The sequence below is a fragment of the Pyrgilauda ruficollis genome, unplaced genomic scaffold, assembly GCF_017590135.1.
Source record: "Pyrgilauda ruficollis isolate IOZ18807 unplaced genomic scaffold, ASM1759013v1 scaffold85, whole genome shotgun sequence".
Taxonomy (NCBI): domain Eukaryota; kingdom Metazoa; phylum Chordata; class Aves; order Passeriformes; family Passeridae; genus Pyrgilauda; species Pyrgilauda ruficollis.
The window spans coordinates 14,709-41,155 of NW_024530488.1; the positions used below are offsets into that span (position 1 = coordinate 14,709).

General features: G+C 42.7%; 1 protein-coding gene across 5 annotated transcripts in view; it reads left to right on the top strand.

The window, feature by feature from the left end:
* Positions 1-3,288: 3,288 nt before the first annotated feature.
* Positions 3,289-26,447, top strand: part of SLC37A1 (solute carrier family 37 member 1) — a 36,157-nt gene continuing 12,998 nt past the window's right edge. Inside the window, exons 1-11 of one of the 5 annotated variants that reach the window (XM_041487888.1) lie at positions 3,305-3,430; positions 4,231-4,325; positions 7,628-7,904; positions 9,567-9,648; positions 10,455-10,575; positions 12,448-12,526; positions 13,330-13,465; positions 15,078-15,154; positions 16,969-17,135; positions 18,067-18,104; positions 22,679-22,762. In XM_041487888.1, the coding sequence (XP_041343822.1) occupies positions 7,849-7,904; positions 9,567-9,648; positions 10,455-10,575; positions 12,448-12,526; positions 13,330-13,465; positions 15,078-15,154; positions 16,969-17,135; positions 18,067-18,104; positions 22,679-22,762 (840 nt within the window). In that variant the 5' untranslated portion in view covers positions 3,305-3,430; positions 4,231-4,325; positions 7,628-7,848. Of the gene's footprint in view, positions 3,431-3,528; positions 3,714-4,230; positions 4,326-7,627; positions 7,905-9,566; positions 9,649-10,454; positions 10,576-12,447; positions 12,527-13,329; positions 13,466-15,077; positions 15,155-16,968; positions 17,136-18,066; positions 18,105-22,678; positions 22,763-26,447 lie in introns of those variants that run through there. The other 4 variants (XM_041487891.1, XM_041487890.1, XM_041487887.1 and 1 more) reach the window with 4 other exon arrangements.

Below are 26,447 nucleotides of genomic sequence, written 5' to 3' on the forward strand. Positions count from 1 at the left end.
TTTTGTCTGCCAAAGCTCGATGGCAGGTTGTATCTGGATTGCACCCAGTGCTGATGTCAACAGCTTATACAATATTCCAGCTGCTCTGTTGGGAAAACAAAGCATGCAAAACTAATAAAGGCAACCAAAAATCGTGATTATATCAGTTCTCAGAATCCTGCTACTCATCAGGAATAAAGTCTAAGTAAATATCAATTTTTAGATAGCCAAATACTATTTAACAACCCATTATGATGTAAATAAGTCATGAATTTTTTATTCCCCTAAGACAAAGTGATCACTCTGTGGCCAAACAGATTAGTCTTTTCCAACTGCGCAATTATGAATAATAAAAGGTATTTTTAATGCAATTTACTGGAAAGAAAATAAGTATTTTAATCAGTTAAGGGATGCCATAGTTGGCATCCAGACCTCTGCTCAGCCAGCATCACCTGTTCAGTGAAGGAAAGGCGACGCTGACATCCACTGACTTTAAAATATTTTGCTTTGTCTGGACTTGAGGAGTTGAGCATCACTTATGAAAGTAAAATTTAACTGTCAGCTGGGAAATTAGATTATCTCTTCTGAGAGAAGCACCATCACAAGCACATGAAAGCATCTGCCAACTCATACACCTTACTTCTCTTCTGTTTGCTTTTGCAGACAAGAACTCGTCCTTTTCTATTTCCTCTGGTATGAACATTGCCAGGGCTTAAAAAGCCAAACCGCTGCCACACTTTCAACCCAACACAACAATTTCCTGGACCAAACCCTTCATTTGTGTTTCCTTTGGGGAAGCAACTTGCAAAGCGTGATTTCTGTTTGTTTTTTCTGTGAGGCTCTAGATTACACATGTTATTTTAAACCTTGTGGGTGTGTGTTCTGTTTTTTTAACCATGTAGATCTCCTTTTATCTCTGCCCGACCTCTGGCCCCTCTGTGAGGCTGTTGTGCAACCAGCAGCACGAGCTCCTGCTGCTGCCTCTCCCTGCATTCCTACTTATTTCATGGCTTCTGGCAATTGTAGCTGCTGGTGACCCACGCTGGCATAGCAGAGACAGCAGCTGTGCCAAGTGTGGCAGCCAGCAGTTTCAGAGATGCCAGGGGAATGGATTACAGGAAACATTTATTTGAATGGGAGACGCATTTTCTACTTTAAGTATGAAAAATATCAGGGTTTTCTGGGGCTGTTTTGCTCATGCTTTTTGCAAGCTGCTTGTAACAGAATAGTAAGATACTCAAGCAAGGTTAAACTCTTTAAGGCATTTAAAAAGGGCCAAGGCAACAGCAATTTTAAACAAAATGAGGATTTCACATGATGATGAATAGCTGTTGTGATCATTTGGGCTGGCTAACCATGTATACAGATGCACTGTGATGGGTCTGACCTTTTCTGCTGTAAGAAGACAAATCTTTTTTTCTTGTGTGTGTGTCTGTGCACCAGCCTGAATAGACAGTGCCTGGGTTCCTTCTGGTGCTGGTGCAGAAGTGCAGCCACATGACTCATGCAAATCATCTCCTCAGAAGGTAAGACTGGTGATAATCAAGAGCAGTGCATTAACTTTCCAAGTAGGACATTTGTAGCATTTAAAGAATTTTTTTTTTAATCTGATTCACCACTTACAAATCTCAGCAAGAAAGATGTTATCAGTATTTGCCACCAACAAGCTTTAAAGCAGCAGATTTTACAGCACCCACCTGTGTTTGCAATGGTTCGGGTACAACTCTGAGACCCTGATTCTGCAAATGTGAAAATAAGGGTGAAGGGTTCCTTTACTTCCTGGGAGAAGGAGAAGGAAAGGTGCCCTGGGATCATGGAGCAAAGCTGAGCACATGTCTAAGTGTTTGACATGTGGAGCCTAAGGAACATCACACTGGGAGTCAGAGTTTCTTTTCTTGGTATTCCCAGCACAGGCAGTGCAAGATGAGAGGGAAAAGAGAACAACATCAGACACTTCAGTGAAGCCTTAAGGGGGTCATTTGTCAGGAACGTGGTGCTCTACAAGGGACACACTTACACAGATAAACTTAAACCTGCATGAGGTAACTTTAGCAGCTATTCAGTCTTGGATGAAGGAAATAGCACAGGGGTTTTTGCTCTGGTGAGGTGGCCATGATGAAGAAATACACCTGCAGCAGGAAGTCTGCATTTATATAAATAAATTGACCTTTGATATAGGGTTTCTGAAACACTGAAGGATCAGGAAACCAGGAGACAACTAAAGTAAATGCATTCTTTCTTCATTAATGAAGTCCTGCTGAATGTTTCCCTCGGTTTTCAGATGACCTGTGAACACTTGGCACCAGAAATACCTTCATGTGTGTCTGACAGTGCTGCAGGGAAGCACCTGTGCACACCTGCCCAGGCTGCGGGCTGCCTGCCTGGGGATCCCACTGCAGGGCTGGACAGTGCAGAGGGGTGCAGCCACCACTCTGGAGCACCTGGAGAGGAAGAGGCTGCTGGGGTGACAGATGGGGACAGCAGGGACAAGGGAGCATCTTTTCCCTCTCTGGCAGGACAGGGGTGAGCTGGGGCCCTGCCAGAGGCCAGGGGCAGCAGTTCACAATCACAGAATGGTCAGGCTGGAAGGGACCACAGTGAGTCACAGGTCCAGCCTCCCCGGTGGACACGGCACAGGAATGTGTCTGGATGGTTCTGGAGTATCTCCAGTAAGGGAGGGTCCACACTCTCTCTGGACAGTCTGTCCCAGTGCTCAGTCACCATTCAGGCGGAACTTCCTGGGCATCAGTTCCTGCCTGTTCCTCTTGTCCTGTTGCTCAGCATCAACAGAGTCTAGATCCATCCTCTTGGCACACTTCTTTAGATATTTATACACATTAATGAGGTCCCCATACAGTTATCTCCTTCGAGGCTGAACAGCCCCAGCTCCCACAACCTTTCTTCATCACAGAGATGCTCCAGTCCCTTCATCTACAGCCCCAGATCCCACAGCCTTTCCTCAACACAGAGATGCTCCAGTCCCTTCATCTTCGAGGCTGAACAGCCCCAGTTCCCACAGCCTTTCCTCAACACAAAGACGATCCAGTCCCTTCATCTACAGCCCCAGTTCCCACAGCCTTCCCTCAACACAAAGATGCTCCAGTCCCTTTATCTTCATAGCCTCCGCTAGACCCGCTACAGGAACTCCGTATCTCTCTTGTCCTGAGGAGCCCAGACCTGGACACAGCACACTCGAGGAGCCTCATTGGCTCTAAACAGAGGAACCGGATCACCTCCCTGACCTGCGGGCACGGCGCTTCCTAAAGCCGAGGGCTCGCTCCGCAGGCTCCTCCTCCGCGGCGGGGAGGGGCCGAGGCCGCCGGGTCCCGCCGCGCAGCTCCGGCGGCGGGCGGCGATCCGCGGCCGCGCCCGGCCCGCTCGGCTCGGCAGGCTGGCAGCGAGAGGAGAAGGAAGAAGGAGGCAGCGGCGGCGGCGGGAGCAGCAGCCCGGGGTAGGCTGTGCGGGCGGGGGCGGCCGCGCACCTGCCGAGCCCGCGGCGGGGGCGGAGCGGGGGCGGCTCCTCGGCCGCGGGGCCGCTCGGGAGCGGCGGTCGGGCCGGGCCGGGCCGGGGAGCGGCGGCTGCGGGCTCGGGTGTTCAGTCACCCTGCATGTCACCGGCGCTGCGCCGCCTTTTGTCTCCTTTTCTCCCGTGTATTTTTCCCCGGAGCCCCCATCCTGCTGGACGGGGAGGGTCGTTCGGGAGGCGCTGCTCGGTTTCGGGGGTGGCACCGCAGGTTGGTGCGGTGGGACCTCAGGGACTGAGGTTAGAGAAAGACTCGGTGGGACCCGAGACTGAGCCCGGCCCTGCCGGTGGGTCCCGGGGGAAGGCGGTGCCTGTCCCTTCCCCGGCTCGGCTCCCGCTGCCCTTGACCTTTGGGATGGCCGGAGCCGCCCTGGTCGGTGCTGCGGGTCCCGGGGCACCGTGTGCTCCCGGCGGCTGTGCTCCGCTGTGGCTGAGCACGGGGAGCCCTTTCCCCCTGTATTACACAGAAGGAACGCGGCTGTTTAAGGCGCCGGAGCGATGGATTTGGCAGGTTGTGTCTCAGGTGCAGAGCTGCCGGGTATTAAGCACAATTTGCACTTGATCCGCGTGTGTGCGAAGGCGTTGTGAGCCCTTAAGGACACCCCGGGGAGGGTTTGGTTACCCGCTGTCTGCAGACACAGAATCCATCTCAGCCCCGGGGAGCTGCTCGGTGCCCGGGCAGGACCTTCCCTCCGGCACTGCTGATCCCGGCTGTGCCGTGTTTGCAGGGGGAACAAGCCGCTCCCCGGTGACTGCTTTCCTGGAATAGGGAGGAAGGTATGCTTCAGCCACTGCAGCGAAGGGGCAATACCGAGTTTGAAAGGTAAATACTGTTTCAAAGTAAATACGGGAATGTGGCTTTGTGCGCTGTAGCACAGCAAGGAGGAAGTGGAGGGTTGGTTTCGCTGTCGGCAGAAATAGTTGCTGAAAATGAAAGAACATAGAAAAAAATGAGTGATTAAATGGGACATTGTCCTTGGGCTTCATCAGTAAAATTGAAAAATAAAAAATTTTATTGATGAACTACTGGTTATGTGTTGTAACCTATTAGTGTGATTTCTGAAGTATAGCTTGGTTTTTAAAATCTGCTTTAATCTCCAGTAAAAGGTGAAATTTACAACCTGCTAGTTTTATTGCCACAAATTTCTTTGCTTATGTGTGATGCCTTGAGAGGCTACCTAGAACAGAGGCTAGACAGTGTTAAGGGAATAAAGTAGGGATTTATTAAAAAGGCCTTCAAAGGATGCACCTTGGGCAGTACAAGAGCCTGGCCAGGGCTACACCCAAGATGGACCCCGGGTCACAAGTTTTCACGCTTTTATAAGTTTTGGTCCATTTCAGGTTATGAAGTCCCATCTTCCCAGATTGCTCTCCTCAGTTTGCTGTTGTTTACAGTTTTTGGACCTGAAGCTGCTGTGATTCTTGGGCTGGAAAATAATTTTTTTGTCTCAAAACACTTGCTAACACTTTATATGAAGTTCAGGGTTCTATACTAATGCAGTACAGAATCTGGAAAATATGAAAGTTTAAACTTAAGGCATCGTCTGGAGGAAATTTTTTATGTTTATTAAAATGCACATGAATGTCAGAGGAACTTAGAAATATGTGGAGACAGAAACAAGTTATTGAGATGTAAATGAGAATTCAGGTGTTTCTGCCTGCAGTACATAAAATGAATCAACGCCTGTCAAATAGAGTTAGGCTGCAGTTCTCTCTGTGCTGCTGATAGTCCAGTCGTCTTTGCTGGGAATCACTGGGATCCTTGGGATGGGATTTATCCTGAGGATAGGTGGTGTGAGTACAATCTGTGCTGGGAGGTGGTGTGAGTACAATCTGTGCAGCAGGTGAACAGATGTGCAACCTGGCGTGACCACTGAGCGCTGAAACCTTCTGTAAGACGTGTGAAGTCTTTTCCTGCTTGCACTAGAGCTGTTAAATAGTAACCTGCTAAACAATTGCTTTGCTATAATGATGATTGCCCTGTCCTATTATATTTTAAGAGAACTGTTTAAGGAAGTGTTTGACCTCAGGTGTTTGTTCTTTGCTGGCTTCTCAGGTTTTTTCCCCACTAGGTATTTCTGTCAGCTCACTTGGTGTGGTTGGTGAAATAACTTCGGTGTTTGGAGAGGACTGTGAGAGAGGAGAAGTGGGGTTTGGATCACCCTGAAATATATCTGTTACTGCCGGAGGAAAAATTCACTCCTGCTGTGGTCTTCTTGTGCCAACCTCTTTTTCTCCTTACCTTTTTTCTCCCACTTGGAGCTATCTGCATCTCATTTCAACCAAACACAGACTACTGATGAGAAATAGCTGTTTTGAAATTGGAATTTTGAAATCTGACCTAACTAGCCAGCTGTGGCTGTAAGGGGCAATCCCAGTTTTTAGTCCTTGTCTTTATGCCCCTGCTGCCTTGCATTTATTCTGTGTGGCAGTTTTATGGCCATGGAATGAGTTAATATTCCCTGTTGGATCAGGTGTATTTCAGAGCAGGATTCCTGATGGATCAGGCACCTGAACCATGGCTGTAGGACAACAAGGTCTGACACAAGGGAGGCAGGGATCTTTATCTGGAGCTGGGAGAGGGGAGAACGGGGTAGGGTTGCACTTTCTCTAACCTCAGCAGCCTCAGAGAGGAGATAGGAAACCTGTGTTGGGCGGGAATGATTATGGGGTTTGATTAATTGCACAATCTGATTCAGGGCCAGGGAGGGGGTGGAACATGCCAAACAAGATTAGCAAGTCAATTCACTTTCAGGGTAGGAAGGTGGCAGGCTGAACCAGGACACTGTAGAAAAAGTAGAGGTATGACAAAAATGTGTTAGCATCAAGGAGCAGAGCCTTGATCTTTGGGTGGGATACTCAGTTTTGTAAAGAGGGGGTAATGTTCCTCTCTTCCTGGGGAGAAAGCCTGGGTAGGTGGTGAAGCTTTCAAGTTGCCTGCTTGGACCTGGCAGATCCTCTTTGTTGTCACTTACCTGGCTGAGGATGAGCAGCTTTGATTTCTGTAGTAAGATGGGGCAGTGAAGATGAGAGCAGAGTCTCCCACCTTCACCTGCCCTGTGGCAGCCCCTAGAATTCCCAGGTCAACACCAGCCATGGGTTTGGCAGCTGTGCTTTCATGCTTTCACTCACTTCTCGTTGTTTACCAGAAGAGCTCATCCTGAATCCTGCCAGCTTTCCATCAGGAGCATGGCAGTGGCTTGTGCTGGCATTAAAGAGGGCTGCCAGGAGGGTTGTGGGGTCGTTGCAGACCCTGGAGTGTCCCTGGCATCCTGCTGGGTTTGCGTTTGTGAGTTGTGGTCACGCCTTTTGCCTACAGCTCCTTTGGCCACCTGACTCAGCAGCTGCCAGGTAACAGTGCAGCCAGTTCCTGCTGCAGCACCTGGAATAAAATCTGGGGGTTTTTATTGTCAAGGGGCCTCAGCCCATGCTGGAACAAACAGGAAGAATTTTGTGAGAGTTTAAACCAAACCGCCGCAGTCTCGCTTTTCTCTGTATTCCGAGGACACACGTGGTCCTGCCTTTTGCCTTTTGCAGGTGTAGGGAGCTCAGAGTGGTGAAAGAACTTGGTTTTTCCTTTTCCAAGGCTTTCTGATGATGTGGAGCTTTGTGCAGTGCTGATACTGAGCCAGGGAAATGGAAGGAGGAGTGCTGGTCAAGCCTTGCTGGCAGCATTGTTTAGCAGCACCCACTCTCAAGCTGGAGGAGTCTGTCATTCCAGGCTGGAAACACTACAGCCGTTTTTGAGCAAATTGCAAGCTCATAAATGTTCCTGGTGTGCTCAAACAGATCTTTGTGAGCTGGGGAGTTGCCTGTTCGCAGTCATTCTGGGACAAAAGCTGAGTGTTCTGATATAAGCTGGCTTTGGATCAAGTTCTGAGTGCATCTTTCCTTTGTCTCTCCACTGCTTTGTACCATGCTGAGCTCCCAAAATAAATTATAAAAATCAGAGAAGGCTGAAATTTATATATTAAAATTCTCCACTGCATTTTTGATGTGAAGTTTAGTGATGTTAATTACTTGCCTCTGAAATGGATAATTGCTGATTCAAATGTTATGGTTAGAAAATATCCCAATAACTTGACCAGACTGTTTACTTACCAGCTTCTCTTATTTGAACATCAGCAGTAAACAAAGGCAGACTGAAGAATTTGCCACGTCGTGACTGAAGGTGGAAGAAAAAAAAAACCAAAAAACCTGGAAGGAGATCATCCCAGCAGCAGATACTCCACATTTGTGGAATCCACAGGCTTTGGAGGATCTTTGTTACACTTCCAGAAGAACAAATAACCGTGCCACACGTCCATAATTGTGTCACCTGAAGTCTGGTGGCAGCTGTAGTGTAGATGGCTCAGCTTCCTCCTGGGATCCGTTTCATCACTTCATTCTCACGAGATCAGTGGTAAGTCTGGAGGTGGTGGTGGTGATCCTTGATGGGGACAGTGTGAGTTTGATTCTGTTGCCTTGCTCAGAGTTTTTGCTTTCTCATTGTTTAATACATCCAGGAAGAACATACAGTCAGTTGTATGATAAATAAATATTGCTGACCTGTGAAAAGTGAGATTCTTTGCTGGGAAACCCAGACAAACCCTTACTAGTCAAGCATGCTAGAGAATAAAGCTTTTTTTAGCCTTTTCTGTGCAAGGTATGTATTTGAAAGAATAAATTGCATTTTCAAGATCCTAGGTGGGAGGAGTGCTCAAGATAAGTTTTCTTTTCTTAGCCAGAAGTGTCTTTTCTCCCCAATAATTTGATGTGTGATACAGACTTGTTCAAGTACGGTTTTAGTTTTTGCTACTGCAATATTAAAAAAAATAAAATAAAAAACTACCAAAGCCCCCCAGCAAAACCAAACAAAAATGAAATCCTCCTTGCATTAGGAAAACTTCTCCTGGAAGTTTTATGGCATCAGTTCATGTGGTTCCTGAGATAGAATACTGAGTCAATTGTGTCTGAATAACAAAAAAATAACAAATAAAAAATAGCACTTTCCATCTGAATCATTTTATGACATTTTCACTGGTTGAGCAGCAGGAACAAAGTAATTGCAGTTTTATCCCTTGTGAGGATGTTTTCAGTCATGAGGGTAAATAACTCTGCTTGTGGGATGACTCTTTTTCCTGTGAATATGCCAGAATTATAAAATAAGACTCTGGTTGTGTAAAAGTTCATAAGGCAAAAAATTATTGAAAAAGGTCAATTACAAATCAGGACTGTAGTAGGCAGTGTGATAATCAGATATTTGTATGTATACATGTACTTATATTTACAGATGTTAATTTTAAGATCAAGGTTAGAAAGAGCCAGGAGACACTTTGGGTACTTCTAAAAGCACAAATCCACAAAATGCTCTCCTTAAACAACTGAAACCACAGATAGAGGATAGAATAGATCAGATTATTATCTGTGTTTAATGCTTGCAGTGACAGTGAAATTAAGATGCCCTTTTAATTCAGCTGAACTGTAGAGAAAGACCCAGGATCCCAGTGAGGCACAAAGGAGAATTGCTTCCCAATCCCAAAGCTGCTCAATTCTGTTTGTGTGCTCCAGTGTCAGTCCCATTGTCCATCTCTGGAAATTACTGATTTCTCTTGTTTTAGAGGAAGGCAAAATTAAATCCTAAAAGCAGTAAGAAAAGGAGGAATTCTCCAAACTGACAATTAAGAGAGCCATCACTTATGTCCTAGCAATACCACCAAACCCAATGAGACAGGGAGGTGTGGAATCTGTGTGTTGAGCTGGTGTTTAATAATTTTGAGCTGACATTTAATAGCCCCCAAAGGAGAGTTGCACCCCAGGCATGTCAGTTCTGTGGGCTCAGGGCCCTGCCACGTTGTCCTGCCTGTCCCCATGTGCCACCAGCCTCCCTGCCAAGGCCACATCAGAGCAGATGGGAAGCAGCATAACTGGGAGGGTGGTTCTTCAGGCTGCTGGAGAACGCAAAAAAGTTGTCTTCCACTATTCCAGTATTATCAATGACTTGTGTAATGGTTTTGTGTGGCTTGGTGCTAAAAGAAAATCTAAACAAAATAATTTTCAAATTTTTTTTTCTTTTCTGTCGTAGGTATAGAGCTTTCATTTTCTCTCTCACCTTCCTGCTGTATGCCAGCTTCCATCTCTCAAGGAAACCTATCAGTATAGTGAAGGTAAGAGAGGTGGTGTCCTTGTTCAAACATCCTCCTGCTCCTGTCAGACAAGGATGTTGTTGTCTTTTTCAGTATTTCCTGTTGTGAAAGGCAGGGTTAACCTTTAACTTGAAATGCCTTCAAGATGAAAGACTGATAAAGCTGGCACACAGTGATATTTGCTTGATAAACTTTAGTGAAACCACACCTAGAATATTGCATGTAAGTCTGGGTTTTGGGCTGGAAGCAGCTGTGCCTACACTTAACTCATGTGAATGAATCTTATTAGAGATATTTGAGAGGTTTGCATTCTTATGGTTGAGAAAATTTGCTCATAACTGATGAGCTGAACATTCCACTGGCATTTACAAGACTGTTCCCAGTGCTGTTGAGCCATGTCATCATTTTCTGTACCCTTGTGGCTGTTCCCAGTCAAGCTTGTGACACAAATTCTCTAATTCTGGGTTTGTTACTTTAATCCTCAGTGTTTATAACTTGCTAAACACAAACCAAATCCCCCAGTACTGCATTGCATAAGACTGAGCAGTAACAGTGGGCAAAGTACTTGATGTTACTGCAGAATTTCAAAGCTTTTCGCTGTCAGAAACACCAGTTTACTGTAGAATTTTTTTTTTTCTAACCATGTAATGGTGACTTCCCCCAGCAAAATACCAAGCAATTAATAAGGGCCAACAATTTTACTGATTTTGGTAGGTTTTACACAGGTACATATAAATCTAGAGTGGTTACATTTCTTGCTGTAGGAGAGTCATCAGTCCCCAGTTTGCAAGTGAATTTTCCATTTTCAAATGTCCTTTCTGTTGCAGGGAGAGCTGCATAAGCATTGTGCAAGTCAAGTTGAAATTGACTCCTACAAGGAATATGCTGCCCAGATCCAGCCTGTCAAAAAGCCATTTAATGCCTCTCAGTGTGGATGGGAGCCATTTGGTAAGGCTTGGCTTTTTTGGTTTTGTGTCTTTCTTTCCTAATAATGAGCTGATATTCATAATTATTTTATTAATCATTATATATTCATAATTAGCTAGTTCTTCATGTGTGAAGGATGTGCATGGAAGGAGTGTTTTGTTTTCCATGTCCTCACTGATTTTTCCACAGAAAGTGAAGTTGTGACTTACCTTAGGGTTTTTTTGCTAAAGTCACTTAAATAAGTGATATTATTTGACTTGTTATATCTAAGAGATGGTTTCAGTAGATCAGTTTTCAGTCAGAAAATGGGTTTTCTCTTTAGCATGTCTGCTTAGAAAAAAAGGGTGAAGAATAAAATCAATCATTATTATTTCTTGCTTGTTTAATTCAAGCAATGTTTTAAGTGAAATTACTTGGTGCTTATCTAAATTGGAACTTTGCAGAGTCCTTATCTACCTGAAGGAATATATTTCTCTCCATTTTAATGAAGAAAAAAGGGAGACTTTATTGCAGGAGAGATTTGACAACTCACTGGATAGTTCATGAACCTGGTATTTGACTTGAATAGAAAAAAAATATTTGCCTACCGGACAATTAAATTTTAATTGAATCATATTTGACTTTAAATGAGACTTTGAATCACTCCTTGACACTTTTATTGCCACCAGAAACATCAGTGAAACAGATTAGTCCATTCTGTCAATGTGCCAGTCCACCCCAGTCTGTGTAGCCATACATTCTAATTAGTCTTTAATTAGCAATTTAAAAAAAAGTCCTGCTCTCTTCAAAGATAATTAAAACTCCGAGGTCTGGGGTTTCTGGGGAGAAAATCCAGTGTATTAACTCCTGCTGCAGGGTCTACTGGAAAAATTCAGTCCCCCAGGTGAGATGCACTTATACCTGGGGAGTGTTTCTTGTCCCCTGACCAAGGGGGAATTGAGTTTGTTTGTCTGAAATATTGGCTGACTTTTTTAAATGGAGACTTCTCAGCCCAAATGTCCTTTTTCCATGGATATTATTGCCAAGCTGCCCCTTTGGAATGGCATTCCAGACTTGTTCCTTCAGGTGTTTTCCTGGCAAAGCTGGGAGTTTTACCAGAAAAACACTGGAGGAAGGAATTTGCTTTAGTATCTGTGACTTTGTGCTCAAAGCCAATAGCAATTGTGGCAATTTATTGCAAATAAATGCACAAACTGTCTGGGTGTGAGCTCAGGTCCCTTGAGAGCTGACTTGGTGTTTCCATCAGGGTGGAGCCCCTTTGCTCCCTCTGTCCTGTCTGCAGTTCCCATTTAGGTGTGATGATGGAAGTTTGCTCTGCAGGGCAGAGCTCTGGGGTTTTTTTGAGCAGAACTTCTCTGTGCTTTGTGACTAGCTGGAAAATGAAATACAAAAGGCTTTACCCATATTTAAAAAATAACTTAATATTTTAAATAACTTAATACTTAAAAAAATATTGAGCTGATTGTTTAAAAGCCTCTGTGATTATGGTGTGGTGTTTTTAGACATTTTTACTGTGAGGACCTCATGTTTTTGCAACTTATCTTACCACTTTTAATCAAGTCTGTTAAATTGGATTTTGGATTTTCTTTTGCCTAAGGCCTTTTAAGAAAAGGGCACCTTGCTAATAACTGATGTTTCTTCTCTTCCAAAATGCTGTTTTAAATAAGGTAGAGTTTAGCGTGAGCCTGCCAATATTTTCCTGATATTTTAGAGGCAGAAGCATATTTTTTTGTTAAATAAAACATTGGCAAAATGTTTGCTGAAGTCTGAATGTGCTTATTGGAAATTGAATGTTGGTGCACATTCACTGAGATTTTTCTGGTTATATGTAAAAATGGTTGGGAAGTAATTAGTACATTTAAAGTGACAATTTGTTTCAAAAATTATTCTTAGATAAGAGCAACTACAAACAGCTACTGGGAGCGCTGGATTACTCATTTTTGTGTGCATATGCAGTTGGGATGTATTTAAGGTAAAGCCCCACTCTCTTTGCTGTTTATTTGTGAGGTTGTGTGACTTGTGTGATATTGTGCTTTCCTACTGCAGAGGTTCTGATGGACAGTGAGAAATTGGTTGCTGAGGGTTTCAGCCAACATGAATCTGAGCCCCAGTGGTATCAATCTCTGATACACTGAAAGCTTTTTAGCTGCACCAATCTTGACTGCCTTGTGCAGGAATATTTTCCAGGTTGAAGTTTAGCCTGTCTTTTTTTCATTTAGAATGTAAATCAATCAGTCAGTCAATCTCCAGTCAGTGTCAAAATTGCACTCATTGGGTTAAAATTATTGTCCTGGCTTTCTTTGGTCAAAGAATGGGAGCAGACTCCTCCTAAAAATAATACCAAACTCATCCTGAAGTGTGCAGTCTTAGCTGCTGTTTGGAGATGCTTTTTTTAATTGACTAAAGCCAGAACCTTCATGACTTGAATCGTTAGCAAGGGAGACAAGTCTCACTTTCCGTGGCTGGAGACACATAATTTGGAAATGACTCTGTAAGTAAATGACTTTGAATATGCTCCAGATGAGTATCTCCCTGAAAGATGCTTGTGCAGATGTCAGAACTTAGCAATTAATGAACTTTTTTTGAGGCTTTTTTTCCCCTGTCAAGTGCTAAAAATTGCTCTTCTGCTGCTGCGAAGGCAAGCAGCAGTTACCAGTAGAGTTTCTCCTCAACCAGAGCTAAACAGCACAAAATTTTCTTCATTTGTGAAGGCTTTTGGGGTGTGATCTCACTTTTAATGATGGCTTTTCTCTCTCTTTCCTCCCCAATTCCAAGTGGACTCATTGGAGAGCGGCTGCCCATCCGCTACTACCTGACAGGGGGGATGCTGGCCAGTGGACTCTTCACTGCAATGTTTGGATTGGGTTATTTCTATAATGTGCATAATCTGTGGTTTTACATCATGGCCCAGGTAGGCAGAGTGTGAATTTAGACACTCAGAGTTCCTCCCATGGTGCTGTTTGGGGTAATACTGAGGTTTTTTCACTTGCACACAGTGATGGTTGGGTGGGAGGATGTAAATGCTGGAATATCTTGTTGATGACAGGCAGAAGTGATAGAGTGGGTACCCCCAGGCTTTATTTTTGAAAGTTGGTGGGGTGTTTTTTTAGTGGAAGAAATCTTTGAAAGCAAGTTAATGTGTTTCACTCTGTGTCAAATCAGCAATCAGATCTTTGCAAGCTTAAATAGGGGTGAGTTTTGAAACAAGCATGTTTACTTCTGTCAGTCTGCCAAGACCTGAGTGACACAACCTGGCTTTCTCGGCAGGAAAATTCCATTTACACTGCTGGTGATGAGCAGTCTCCCACACTGGTGTGGCTGGGAGCAGGCAGCTTATGTAACCAGGTTCACTGTGGGAGCTTTTTCAGAACTCTGGTCAGGTGTCACAAGAATTTTTACCATTGGCAAAAATGGAATGTAGGTCAGGACCAGAGTAGGATTGGCACATTTTGAGCAGGTCTGCCCCTTGCACTGCTGCTTTCTGTGCTGTTGCAGTAACACTCTCACCTCTGGCACATCTGCATGGCAGTGAGCAGGGTGCCAGGGAGAGATACTAACCTGGCACAGCACTTCTGTCACCTTGTCACCAGTTAACATGTCACTGCCCCAGCCCTCTGGCATCAGGGGTTTTCCAGGACAGGAAATGCCTCCTCTAGGATTGAGTTACTGTCTCTGCCCTGTGGGATGTGGTCAGTGAGCCCTGAACTCCAGGGGAGTCTCACACCTTCAGCCCTGTTGGTTTTTGTTGGGTGGATTGAGGCTGGTTTTTGTTGGGTGGATTGAGGCTGGTTTTTGTTGGGGGCATTGAGGCTGGTTTTTGTTGGGGGCATTGAGGTTGGTTTTTGTGGGGGGCATTGAGGCTGATTTTTATTGGGTGGATTGAGGCTGGTTTTTGTTGCATGTTCAAATGCTTGCTGTGCACGTGAGGTTTTGTATTGTGATATTTGTGTTATGGTGCAGTTGTAGACAGGGAGCTTTTTAGCAGTTGAGATGAGTTAATGTTCTGTGCAATGTGGAGACTGAAATAGTTCTTACTTCACCCTGAATATATTAAATTAAATTCCTCCTCTCAGTTTATTTACAGATGTCTGTTAAGCATTTTAAAGTTATCCAGTCTCCCCTGAAGTTGGCTTTTTTCTGCTTTATTTGATTGCAAACATGCTTTGCCATATGCTTAAGTTGAGATAAGTGTTATGCTGCTGCTTGACTGTGGGGAATTCACTTCTCTTTTCAGCTCAGATCAGTGTGATTTTTGGTAAATATGTGACTGAATTACAGTATTCTGTGATTTAAATCATAAACTAATTATAGAGATGTAGGTAGAGGGAAGAATCTCTGCAAAACTTCGTAACTTCTTTATTCTTGGGGGGAAAAGAAATGCTTTCAAAACCCCCCCAATAAATTTCTAAATTCAGTGCTTTTGTGTAGACTTCCTTTTCCCAGTGCAGCACTCAGAAGGAATTGTGGAGGAACCTGGTTTATGACAGAAAATGTTTATTTATTATTTTTCTACATACTTTCAGATAGCCAATGGGTTGGTGCAGACCACTGGCTGGCCGAGTGTTGTGACATGCATTGGCAACTGGTTTGGAAAAGGAAGGTAAATGATACAAAATCCACAGCTTTGGAAGTACAGATCAATACATTCTGCCTGTGGTATTATAATATCTATTTAAATATCTTTCTTAGGCTTCTGTGGGTTTGTTGGGTTTTTTTGGTGTTTTTTTGTTGTTTTTTTTTTTTTTTTTGAGAGGAGCTTCCTTTGTTATGCTGTTTAATTTATATATGGGTTTGAAACTGTCTCCCTCATCATGTCAAAACAGTGTTCTGAGGTAGCTCTTTTTCAGATTAATTATTTCAGAATTGTATTAGAATAATTCTTGTAAATATAAACAGTCTAAAACTACTCTTAGTAAAGGCTGTTATTATGCCATTTTAATGTGAAATTTCCTGTGTTTTCATTTGTGTTGCAAAACAGTTGTCAGGGCATAACTGTAAAAAATACCCTTGTATACTGTCCTTTTTTCTAACGCACTTACATAAACTTGAAAATTTAATTTACAAGTCAAAATACATATGGCAACTGATTTAACCTGCCTTTTATCACAGTCTTTAAATCATCAGCTTAGTTTGGTTTTTGTTGTGGTTTTTTTATCTTAATTCTGCACAGTGATCACTCATGATGTTTATTTTGTCACACCATACAGTCATTTTCCATAAATTTTGCAAGAGCTGCATGCCGAACCCACTGGCTCTGATAATGGTTGATGCATGTAGCATATAATAATGCTACTGTGGCACCATCCTTTGTAAATATGGAGCATTATTGTTAATCAGTTCCAGAGAAGGATGTACTGAAATTCAGTATTTGATTTTTATATAAACCACAGGATAGTTAAAAAGATGTAGCCTCAAACTAATTTTCCATTAGGAAATGCAGAGAATGGTAACTGTCATATAATATTGAACAAGACTGGGGAGTCTGTGCAAAATAAATACATTTATTCAGGCTTTGCTTTGTGCAAAAGCAACATCCTTTACTTTTAGGATGCCACACAGTGGGCTGGTGAGTAGGGCTCTGGTTTAAATGTCAGTGACCTGGTCCTTGTTTTCATTCTGCTCTAATTCCATGAAGCATGAGCAGAACTCTTAGATTTTGTCTTCAGGCCATGGAAAAGATTCTGTTTGTTCAAGTTAGGCTGCTCCAGGTAAAATCCTGCGAGGCAGTTTTCCCATGACTTAAAAGGGGAAAAAATCCCTTTTGTCATGACTTGAGTGGGATTTTTGTGCTTTATCTTAGCTCAGATGGAGCTGATGGGCAGCAGCTCTAATCTGGGATTTCCAGGCAGACAGGAGCCTGGTGTGTGCTTATCCAGGCTGGTGCAGGTGTCATCTTCTACCAGAGCCCAGCAAGTCCAGAATGGGATCAGAAAATACTGAATTTGCTCCACATATCCTCTACAGTTTGTTTTCTTCTTCATAGCAAGTCTGACATGTCCTGCAAGCATCAGATTATCAGTGCAATGTGTTTGCAGGAGGATTTTTATTCCCAAAAGCATCAGACTTGGTGTCCACATACTGTAAATATGCTACTCAACATCAGCATATTTGTTTTAATCAAAGAAACTATCCAGAAATATGCAAGCCCTAGTGGTGTTTTTAAATGCCACTAAGTGCAGGATAAATTCTGTCATGCACAGAGTATTTACAACAGTTTTATTAATATTTAGGTGCCTTGAAATTGCCAGGGGGAGATTGTAATATGAATAAATGATCAGTTAAAGATCATGAGATACATTTCACTGACACCACAGCTGCACAGCTATTCTGATACACTTTTCTCAAGAGATTAATGCTTATAATTAATGTTTTTGTGTTTTGGGGGTTTTTTTGTTTTTTTTTTTTTTAATGCAGGAGAGGTTTGATCATGGGAGTCTGGAATTCACACACTTCAGTGGGGAATATCTTGGGATCCTTGATTGCTGCTTACTGGGTGTCCACGTGCTGGGGCCTCTCCTTTGTGGTGCCTGGGGTCATCGTGGCTGTCATGGGGCTCGTTTGTTTCCTGTTCCTCATTGAACGTGAGTGCTTCCCTGGGACACAGCTGTGGAGGGTCCAGCTGTGCCCCTGCTTAGAGAGCTTCTTCCCAGGACACTTGGTGGGGAAGAGCCTGTGTGCCTTCAGAGAGCTTATCCAGTCAGGATCACTGAGATTGGAAAAGCCCTCCAAGGTCACCCAGTCTAGCTTTGACTGATGCCCACCCTGACCCCAGCCTAGGGCACCTCCAGGGATGGGCACTCCAAACCTCCCTGAGCAGCCCCTGCCAGTATTTAACAATCCTTTAGATGGGGAAATTCCTGCTGCTGTCCACCCTGGCCCAGCCTGAGGCCGTTCCCTCTGCTCCTGTCCCTGTTCCTGGGAGCAGAGCCCGACCCCCGCAGCTGTCCCCTCCTGGCAGGGAATTCCAGAGAGCAATAAAACACCCCTGAGCCCCTTTTCTCCAGGTGAGCCCCCTCATCATCAGCTGTTCCTCATCTGGTTTGTGCCCCAGACCCCTCCCCAGCCTCCCTGACAGAGTGACCCTTCAGAACTGAGCCCAGTGTCCTATCACCAGCCCCCTGTGTTGGTAAATGTCCCTTGGCAGAAGGTCCCACCTGGCTGCAGTGCATGTTCTGTGCTGCCATTCAGCCCCCACCATCCTCATCCTCTGTGCCATCAGCTGCAGCAGGCAGCTGAGGGAGCAGCTTTTGGCACTTTAAATTAGAAATTAAAGAGGAATCCTGTCCCTGTGCAGACTCAGAGATGTGAATGCTTGTTTTACTGTAACTGTCCTGTCTCAGGAGGTGAATTTTGGCAGATATAACTAGAATTCTGTAACTAGCTGAACTGCCGGAGTAGCACTTTTTATCTCTGCTGTCAGTTTCTTGTCAGTAAGTTACACTATTTAAAAGTATTTTAAGAGATTTCTTAGGCTTGTTTTCACTATTAGCTATGTGTGGTATTTCATTTCAGATCCTAAAGATGTCAGTTGCTCCTGCACACCATCAAGTGTAAGTAAATGCATTTTCTTTTTTGATTTTTGCCTCCTAATAGACACATTTATTAAGATGGTTCTGTGAATCACATTGTGTGTGTGGCTCTTTCTGCCAGGCTGTTGTAACTGATGCTGTGCTTGAGGCAATTATTGCTCTTCTGTGCTTCACTGGTAAACCAGGAGCTTATTTTCTCTCAAAGTAAATGAATCAAGAGGTGAATTAATTTGTTTTGGAGCAGTTGATCTTACAGTAAGCCGAGTAAAAGCTGTTCATCTCTTTTTCTTTTTTGCTTTTTCTTGGGTTTTCTTACTTTTCTTCAGTCTTCCTGAGCATCTTTGTAGGGTGTTTTGTTTAAGTATTTAGTGTTAAGGTAGGTAAATAAGTAATAAATATTATTTATTTATTAAGTATTTTAGAATGTTGTGTCAGAGGTGGAAAGATTTTCCTAGGAAGTCCCAAGCTACTTTGTGAGATGATTCCTTTTCTGCCTCATGAACCCAAGAGGAGGAAAGCAATCCAAATGGAATTGGAGAAAAGTAAAAAGCAAGGAAAGACAACAAAGAGAGCATTAGGAAGACCAGATGTGTTAACTTCTCGTGACAGAAATGTCATTCCTGGCCCAGTTTTGTTCAGGATTGTGCTCACAGGTTGATGTTGTTTCATGTTCCTCGAGACTCTGCCCTGTGTTTGTCTCTACTGTGGCCAAAATCTGGAGCAGTTCTTGCTCCAGGCTCCCAGGAACCCTTGGGCAATCAGGTCTGCCATATTTCCAGGTATTTTCTTGGAGTAGTAGAGATCTGCCACATTTCCAGGTATTTTTTTGGAGCAGTAGAGGGGATTGGCAGGGCAGGCCATGAGGTTTCCCATGTCTGAGGGCAGTCAGGGCTGTTGGTGAAAGTCCCAAGGGAATCCCACATGGACATTGTCTGTACATGTTGGAGTCATGTGAACCTTGCATTTTCTTTGCCAGTCTCACAGGTAGATGTTTATTGCTCTTTTTTTAGCACCTAATGCTTTTAGATCAATAGAGTTTTACATTTTAAATGCTTTTGAATAGGAACTGAAGGCAACTTTTCTAGTCTGTGTTCTCTCTTCTTTTCCAGTTAATTTTTTTATCTTCATATGAAGCACTTCTGATAAAGCTTCTGAATGCTTTTGATGGTGTGTGGAACTCCTATTCTTATTTTATTCCTGTGAGACAAGGTGGGCTCACACTATGCTCTGTATTTCTTCCTTTTCTTTCTCTTTCATTTCTTAGAAGTAACTTCTGTCAAGCGTGGGAGTATTTTAAGTGACTCTCTTTTAAGTGCCTGCTGTGAGTCCCATTATGTTAAGAGTCCCATTTTCCTTAGCTTTTATGTAGCTCAGAGCATAATTTTTACAGAATATCCTGTTAAGCCTTATGGAAATAAATAATATTTGTTTCAAATACACTTTAACTGGAAAGCATAACTAAAGAGCTCTGCACAGTGTGTTGCTCATATGGCTCAGTGGGCTAGTGTGGAAAATTCTGACATGGAATATCTACTTATCATGATACTTTTAACAAAAAATTTAGTATTTTAGGAGCAAATTTCCTCAGTTGCAGAAAAGGAGGAGCATTTGACTCAGCCTTCACTAGAGCAGCAGCAGGGTCACTGCCCCAGGCTCACTCTCACTGTGTGGGATGCATTTGACCTCCTGTTTCCTTGGAAACCTCACCCTGCAGAGCAAAAGGCATCACTTCTTCCTTCCCTATTCCCATGTCACATCTGGAAATCTGGGAGGAGTTTATCACAGGGCTTCCCCACTTGCCTTGGACCCTCCTCAGATCGAGGTTTGCCTTGTCCTGGGGAGCTTGATGTCATTGGAACTGCCCAAATACTTCACTCCTGAGGGGTCTGCAAGGATTCTAAACCCTTGTGGAAGGGGCTCACAGCTTCTGTTCACCACAGACAGGTGGCCTTAGAAATTAAGGAAATTAATTAGGTAGGAGTTCAAGATGTCCAGATGTAGATGTGGTGATGACAGCTTCTGACTGTAAAGAAAAGTGAGTGCTAATTGAAGGGAGGTTGATGTAGTAAAATAGGGGAAAATATTTTATCTATGTTGTACAAGGGACAGAATTTGGCAGCTGTGAAATACTTGCTGTCCTTTTTTTTTTTTTTATTCAGTCATTCTGTTCAACCTGAACAACCTTATGTGCTTTTGCAACTAGTTAGAAATCCTTTTTTTGAGGCAATAAACATATACACTTGCTTTTCTCCTAAAGCTGTGGCAGGTAATTTTGGCCAGATGTCCTGGGTGGGTGCAGGCAGTTCTGCACTAAAAACTAAATCTCCTTGTGGAAGAATGAGGCCAGTTAAATTTAAGCAGCACTAAAATAAATGCTCAGCACGAGGGAAGGGTTTATATTAAGATTGAGAGATCACAGTCCTCTGTGTGATGTCAGTCTTGGATGAATTTGATCTAATGTTTATTTGCAGCATGGTCGTGAGCCCAATATTTCCCCAGAGTTTGTAGTGGTGAGTAATCTGATTTCATTGAGCTGTCCAAAACCACAGATGGAGAGCCAGGCACAGAGCCTTGAGCGTGTGGTTCTTTCTCTTTATTCTCTGGTTTCCTGGGCTGTGCTTCATTTGCCTGAATTCATCTTGGCTCTGATTTACCCATCTGAAATTTGTTTCCAAATAAATACTTGAGGACAATAAAGTGCTTCTAAATGCTGGCGTTGGAGGCTTAATCTTGACTTTCTGAAGGGCTGTACCTGTGACAAATGCAAGTGAGAAGTCAGTGGGTGTTATTCAGAATTGCTGCACTTCCTTTATGAAACTTAAAGAGGAGATTTAACTTTTTTATTTCCCCTTTGGGAAATGTGATTTAGAACTGGTTTTACTGCTTCTCATCTTTTCTCCCTGTGCCTTTTTTTTCCCCAGTAGTTACATCTTGTTCATACAAACTTGTCTTTGTACTCTTTAAGAACTCCCTTTGTCTCACTTTGCATTCCCAGAAAACTTCCCTCCCTTGAACTCCTGTTGCAAAGTGCTTGTGCATTTAAAAATTACCAGGCTGTAATTTTTATCTCCTGGAAAGGAGGAACAAACCTAAGTATTAAATGTGCAGCCTCTCAGTCTAGTCCTTTTCCCTAGACATTTTCTCCTTACTGTGTAGTAAATCTTATTTTTTGACAGTCAAATGAAAAAGTCATTCATTTTTCCTCTGCTGAGCTGCTGATTAAAAATGTAGATGACTTGTCTCTAGGTGATGGATTTTCTTCCATGTGGATTCTTGTAAATCACATGTTTGACAAGAGTCAGATTTTCTGTAGGATAAAACTTAAAAATCTGTTTTATCAGACCCTGGGGGCTCGAGTGTTGTTGGTTCACTTTAAAGAATGCATGTCCAAAGCTGCTTGTGCCTCAGCTATGAACTGAGCTGCAGAAATACCACAGTTTATCCTCAAAACTGTTTTTTCTTCTTAGAAGGATTTGATTGATGAAGGGCAATTTGTGTAAAAAACACTGAAATACATACTCTTGATTTTTTTGGCAAGGGGGAAGAATTACCCAATGATTGATTTTGAACTGGATTGTTCAGTGAGGATTTGCATTCCTTTTTTATTTGTGGTGGTGAGCTTGAGGAGGGGCTTATTTGGGGCAGAGTTTGTAGGGCTTTTTATTGTTCTGTCTTGATTTTTGTTTTTCAATGTGGCATCCAGAGTGTGATTAGACACTTCAGCATCTCAACCCTGGGGAATACACAGTGCTTCTTTTGGATTTAGCAATAGGTTGTCCATACCTGACTGCAAACCTACTTTAGAGCTGTATATTTAATTCAGCAGACAAATCTGAATTTACCTGTCCTTGGTAAATCTTTTTAGACTAAAGATCTCAGAATGAAGATAAAGATCTCAGGTGTTTTCCAGTGAATGCACTGAATTCCAGTGGTGTTTTCCAGTGAATTTTGGTATGATCTGACACAGGAATGTACTTGTTAATAAGTAAGGATAAAAAGAAAGTCCATCTGGTGCCTAAAATGTAGCTTTTTGTCTCATTTTTTCTTCTGGAACTTGCTGGAGGTTTTCAGACTCCTCATCAATACTCCTGTCCACAAGAACACAAGAATTTATGGGCTAAAAGAATTTAGTGTTCCAGAATATAAGCTAAAGGGATGAACTTTTCTCTTAAAGGGATTAGGAAAGTGAAAAATCAAGGTTTTCATGAAACAAATCAATTCTGTAGCTGCTACTGGAATCATCTGCTTAAGAGCAAAAACTGTTTGCAATGTCAGTAAGTTCAGTAGAGGAAAAAGCAGCTAAAGGTGTTGAGAGGGGCACGACTGTGCTCTGAAATCAGCTCATTCTGTATAAAACCAGTGTGAAATAACCCTTCAGATCAATTGGTGAGTGCATTTTATGTCCATTGCCACAGGTCTGTATAAGCACTTCAAAATCTCAAAACACATGGTCATCAAATTAAAGATGCTCCAGTTGGGGTTATGTTTATGTTACAATGCACAAAAACTTGTTCCAGAGAGATGATTGACACTAATGTAATCCTTAAAAAAAAAAGGCAGAAAACAAAATAGAGTTTATTTGTTTTCTTTTTTAGAGTTCTAAATCCTTCCTGAACGGCGCCTCTCGCTGCAGAATCCAGATGCCAACCTTAAATGCTAAGGAAAATGGCAAACCTCAGGTAAAATAGAAAATAATGCTGTAAAATAGCATAGAAGACTTCTTGAGGCTCACATGAAACCTTTACTGTTTGTAAAGATTGCTGCTCTTTTTATGATGCTGAAATCTGCTTCCATCTTCACACACAAATGTAACTTCAGAGGAGGGAAGTAAGCATTAGCTGCCATAAATAATGCAAACTGAGCTGTGTGAGATGGCAGTGCTAGCTCAGTTGGTCTTTTTTATTTTGTGATCTTGACACAATCCCATCAAAAATAATGTGCTGCAAAATACTTTAAAGGCAGCCCACTTGAAATATTTAAATTATGTGTATTGTGTCCCATCCTCGCGGTCTCATTTCTCTCCCTTTTCCTTTCAGAAGCTGTCTGTACTTAACAAGATTATATGTGGAGATGGAGAGTTCTAAATATACACAATTATTCAAAAAAATCTTGCTTAAAACTCATAGCCATAAGGGCTCCTATTTCTCGCTAGGAAATGAATTCTGGATTTGTCCATTTTGTGAGCAGAATACCATTTTATCTTGTGATGGACATGGACTGAAAATTTCCATTTGAAATTTTGTGTTTGTATTCAGTACACTTGGCACATTGTAATCCTGAGAGGATAACTTTTTTTTTTTAAACTTCTTTCAGACTTTTCCAGGAAAATAGAAACTTCCTGTTCTCTTTATCCTTTGCCCATAGAATAATAATGAGCATTCAGAGGGTGGAATAATCAGTGTTGGTAAAAAAGTTTGAAATTTTTTCTGGGGAAACACTTCAATACAGCTTAAACCCCTCATCTGTACTGAGTTAATTATTTTAGTTTTGAGCTGCCCAACAACAGTGTCCAGCCCAGAAGCCATTTGTCAGTGTTATTTCACAACCAGCTGGAAGGTAAGGGGAGATGTAAGAATATCAGCAGGTGTCTTCAGACAGAATGGAATTCACAGAAGAAATTCTTTTAAATGTATGGAAGAAAGGATGGGGAGCACTGGAAGAAGTAGCCCAGAGAAGCTGTGGCTGTCCCATCCCTGGAAGTGTCCAAGGCCAGGCTGGATGGGGCTTGGAGCAACTGGGGATTGTGGAAGGGGGTTGGAATTGGGTAATCTTCAATTCCTTCCAGCCCCGTCTGATCTGTGATTCCAAATTAGGATGACAAAGTTAAAAAACCACAGTAATCAGCAAATCAGAAGACAGATTTCCTTTTAACTCTGCTCCTGCACCTTGTGAAGGGTCTGCCTAGTAAAGGGTGAGGAAAATGTACCCCTGTCCCACTGGCTGGTGTCCCTTGGGAGCAGGACAGGGGGACAGCACAGACAGTGACCTGGGGGAGCTGCTGGCAATCCTGGGAATATCCTCCCTTCTCTCTCCTCCCTGCCAGCTGGGGTGTGTTTGTAATACAGAGTCTCAACAAGGTTTAAAAAGAAACTAATAAAATCATTACATCCCCTTGTTTGTTGCTCTTTGGGGCTTCCTGATTTTCTGCCAGTGACAGAAGAACAAATTTTTCCTGTCAGAGCCAAGCTGAACAACTTCCCCTTTTCACAGGGGTTGTGGTGCAGTTATTTGGAGCTGATTTTCACAGACAGCTCTTGAGCCTCTGCAAACAGCAGATGTTTTGCATTTATGGGTTGGTCTCCAAGCACACTGGAATAGCAGCTTTTACTGGGTTTTCACTGACCTCTGCAATTACTGTAAAAAGGGAGCAAATACTCAGGATCTGCAGTGACTGAAAGCAGAATGTCGTTTTGGCTGCGTGACCTGAATACCTCTGTGCCTCCATTGCTGCTTGTGTTAGGTTGGCCTCTTAAAAATGACACAAAATTGTGGGATAATGCATCCTTCCCCAGAGATCAAGAGTGTCCCATATGCCAAATCATGCTCTGAGACAAGCTGGCAAGGCTGTACAAGTCATCTCTGCCAAGCACAAACTGCTGGGTTTATTTATCCTTTGGCGGTGTGCAGCATAAAAACCCCCAGATCATTGACAAAAGTTTCCAGCATGAGTTTAAATAAGTTATTTGGACTTTGGTCACCTCTGCTGCAATATTTGCCCATTCTTCTAAAACAAATTGAGAGCTGCTTGTCTGAGGAATGAGCAGCATTGCCTCAGACAGTCCTGGCTGGGTTTGCTGTGCTGGTTGTGCACAGGATACTCAGACACCATCTAGAATCTGGTGGGGAGCTTCACTGCTTAAACCCTTTTTTCCCTCTTTTTCTCCTCTCTCTCTCTCATTAAAAAAAAAGGCTTATGGTTTGAATTTGTTTTGTTAAAATAGTTCAAGTTTTGAAGTTGCTCCAGTAATTCAGAAGAGAAATGTTTTTATGATGATGGAGTGACTCCTGGGCCATGACATACGTTTGCAGGGCCATGTCCAAGGTCCCTAGATGTTTTTTCTGTCTTCTGGTTAATGCTTTATCTCCTGAGCCCAGACACTGGACTCCTGTAAGTCCTGCATCCCATCTAACAATCGTGTCTAGAATTTTGGATGGCAGCTTCTAAAATTATGCTGAGTGTCTGGGCTCAGGTGTCCAGATGGTTCCCTGGTGCCCTCTCCTAAATGATGTTATTTAAAAACAGAATTTATTTAGAATCACTGAATGTAAAATAGCAGAATTGAATTTTTCCAGCACTTATGGTTTTTTCTTCCCCCAACAGCTTAGCAAATATTAATCCAAGTTTTCATCTTTGCAATAAGCACTGGAAATGAAACAGCCTGCTGTTATATCCTTTCTAGCCTACAGTCAAATATATATTTGAGGCTTAATTCTTCACTGAGGCTTTGTTCAGATGCTGAAGAATTAGGAGAAGGAGGACAATGTGTAGACTACATAAACAGGAAAAGTGCACAGCTTGGTAAAGCCTCCCAGCAAGCAGGTGAAAGTGAGGATAGCTGCATCCCATCCATTTTCCAAGTTGTAAAAGAAGTTCTGAGGGCTATTTATACCTGATGGTTTTTTTTCTGTGTACAGCTGTAAGATGTAAATTTCCAGTTCTATTCTGAGAGTTCACTTCAGTCTGGTAGAGGATTAAAAATAACATAAACCCTCCTGGCTACACTGGGATGGCTTGTTCTTGGTGACTTGCTCCACAAGTATTCTTAGCAGCCAGTGGAATTATTGGAATGAAATCCTTCCTAGTACTAGAAAAGAACTCAGAATTCACAAGTGGGGAACGCTGGTGAACTCCAACTTTTATATTTTGGGAATTGCAATGCTCAAACAACAGACTTGAAAAAAATATAAGTGATTGCTTAACATAAAGCTCTCACTGTCTATAATTCATGTGGAAAGGTGGCCTGTACTTCAATGTAAGATGATGTTACAGAGCCTGAAAATCTGACTTAGTATTTGCACAGAAAGAAGATAATGCATTATTTTATACAGAAATGTATCCTTGTAGAAATTTCTTGTATACAATGTTGTAGGACTCAGTAGTTTGTCAGCTTTAATTAGACCACATTTATGTGATGGGGTGAGGGAAGATTGGAAAGTAATTCATGTGGAAAGGTGGTCTGTACTTCAATCAGTCAGTAAGATGATGTTACAGAGCCTGAAAATCTGACTTAGTATTTGCACAGAAAGAAGATAATGCATTATTTTATACAGAAATGTATCCTTGTAGAAATTTCTTGTATACAATGTTGTAGGACTCAGTAGTTTGTCAGCTTTAATTAGACCACATTTATGTGATGGGGTGAG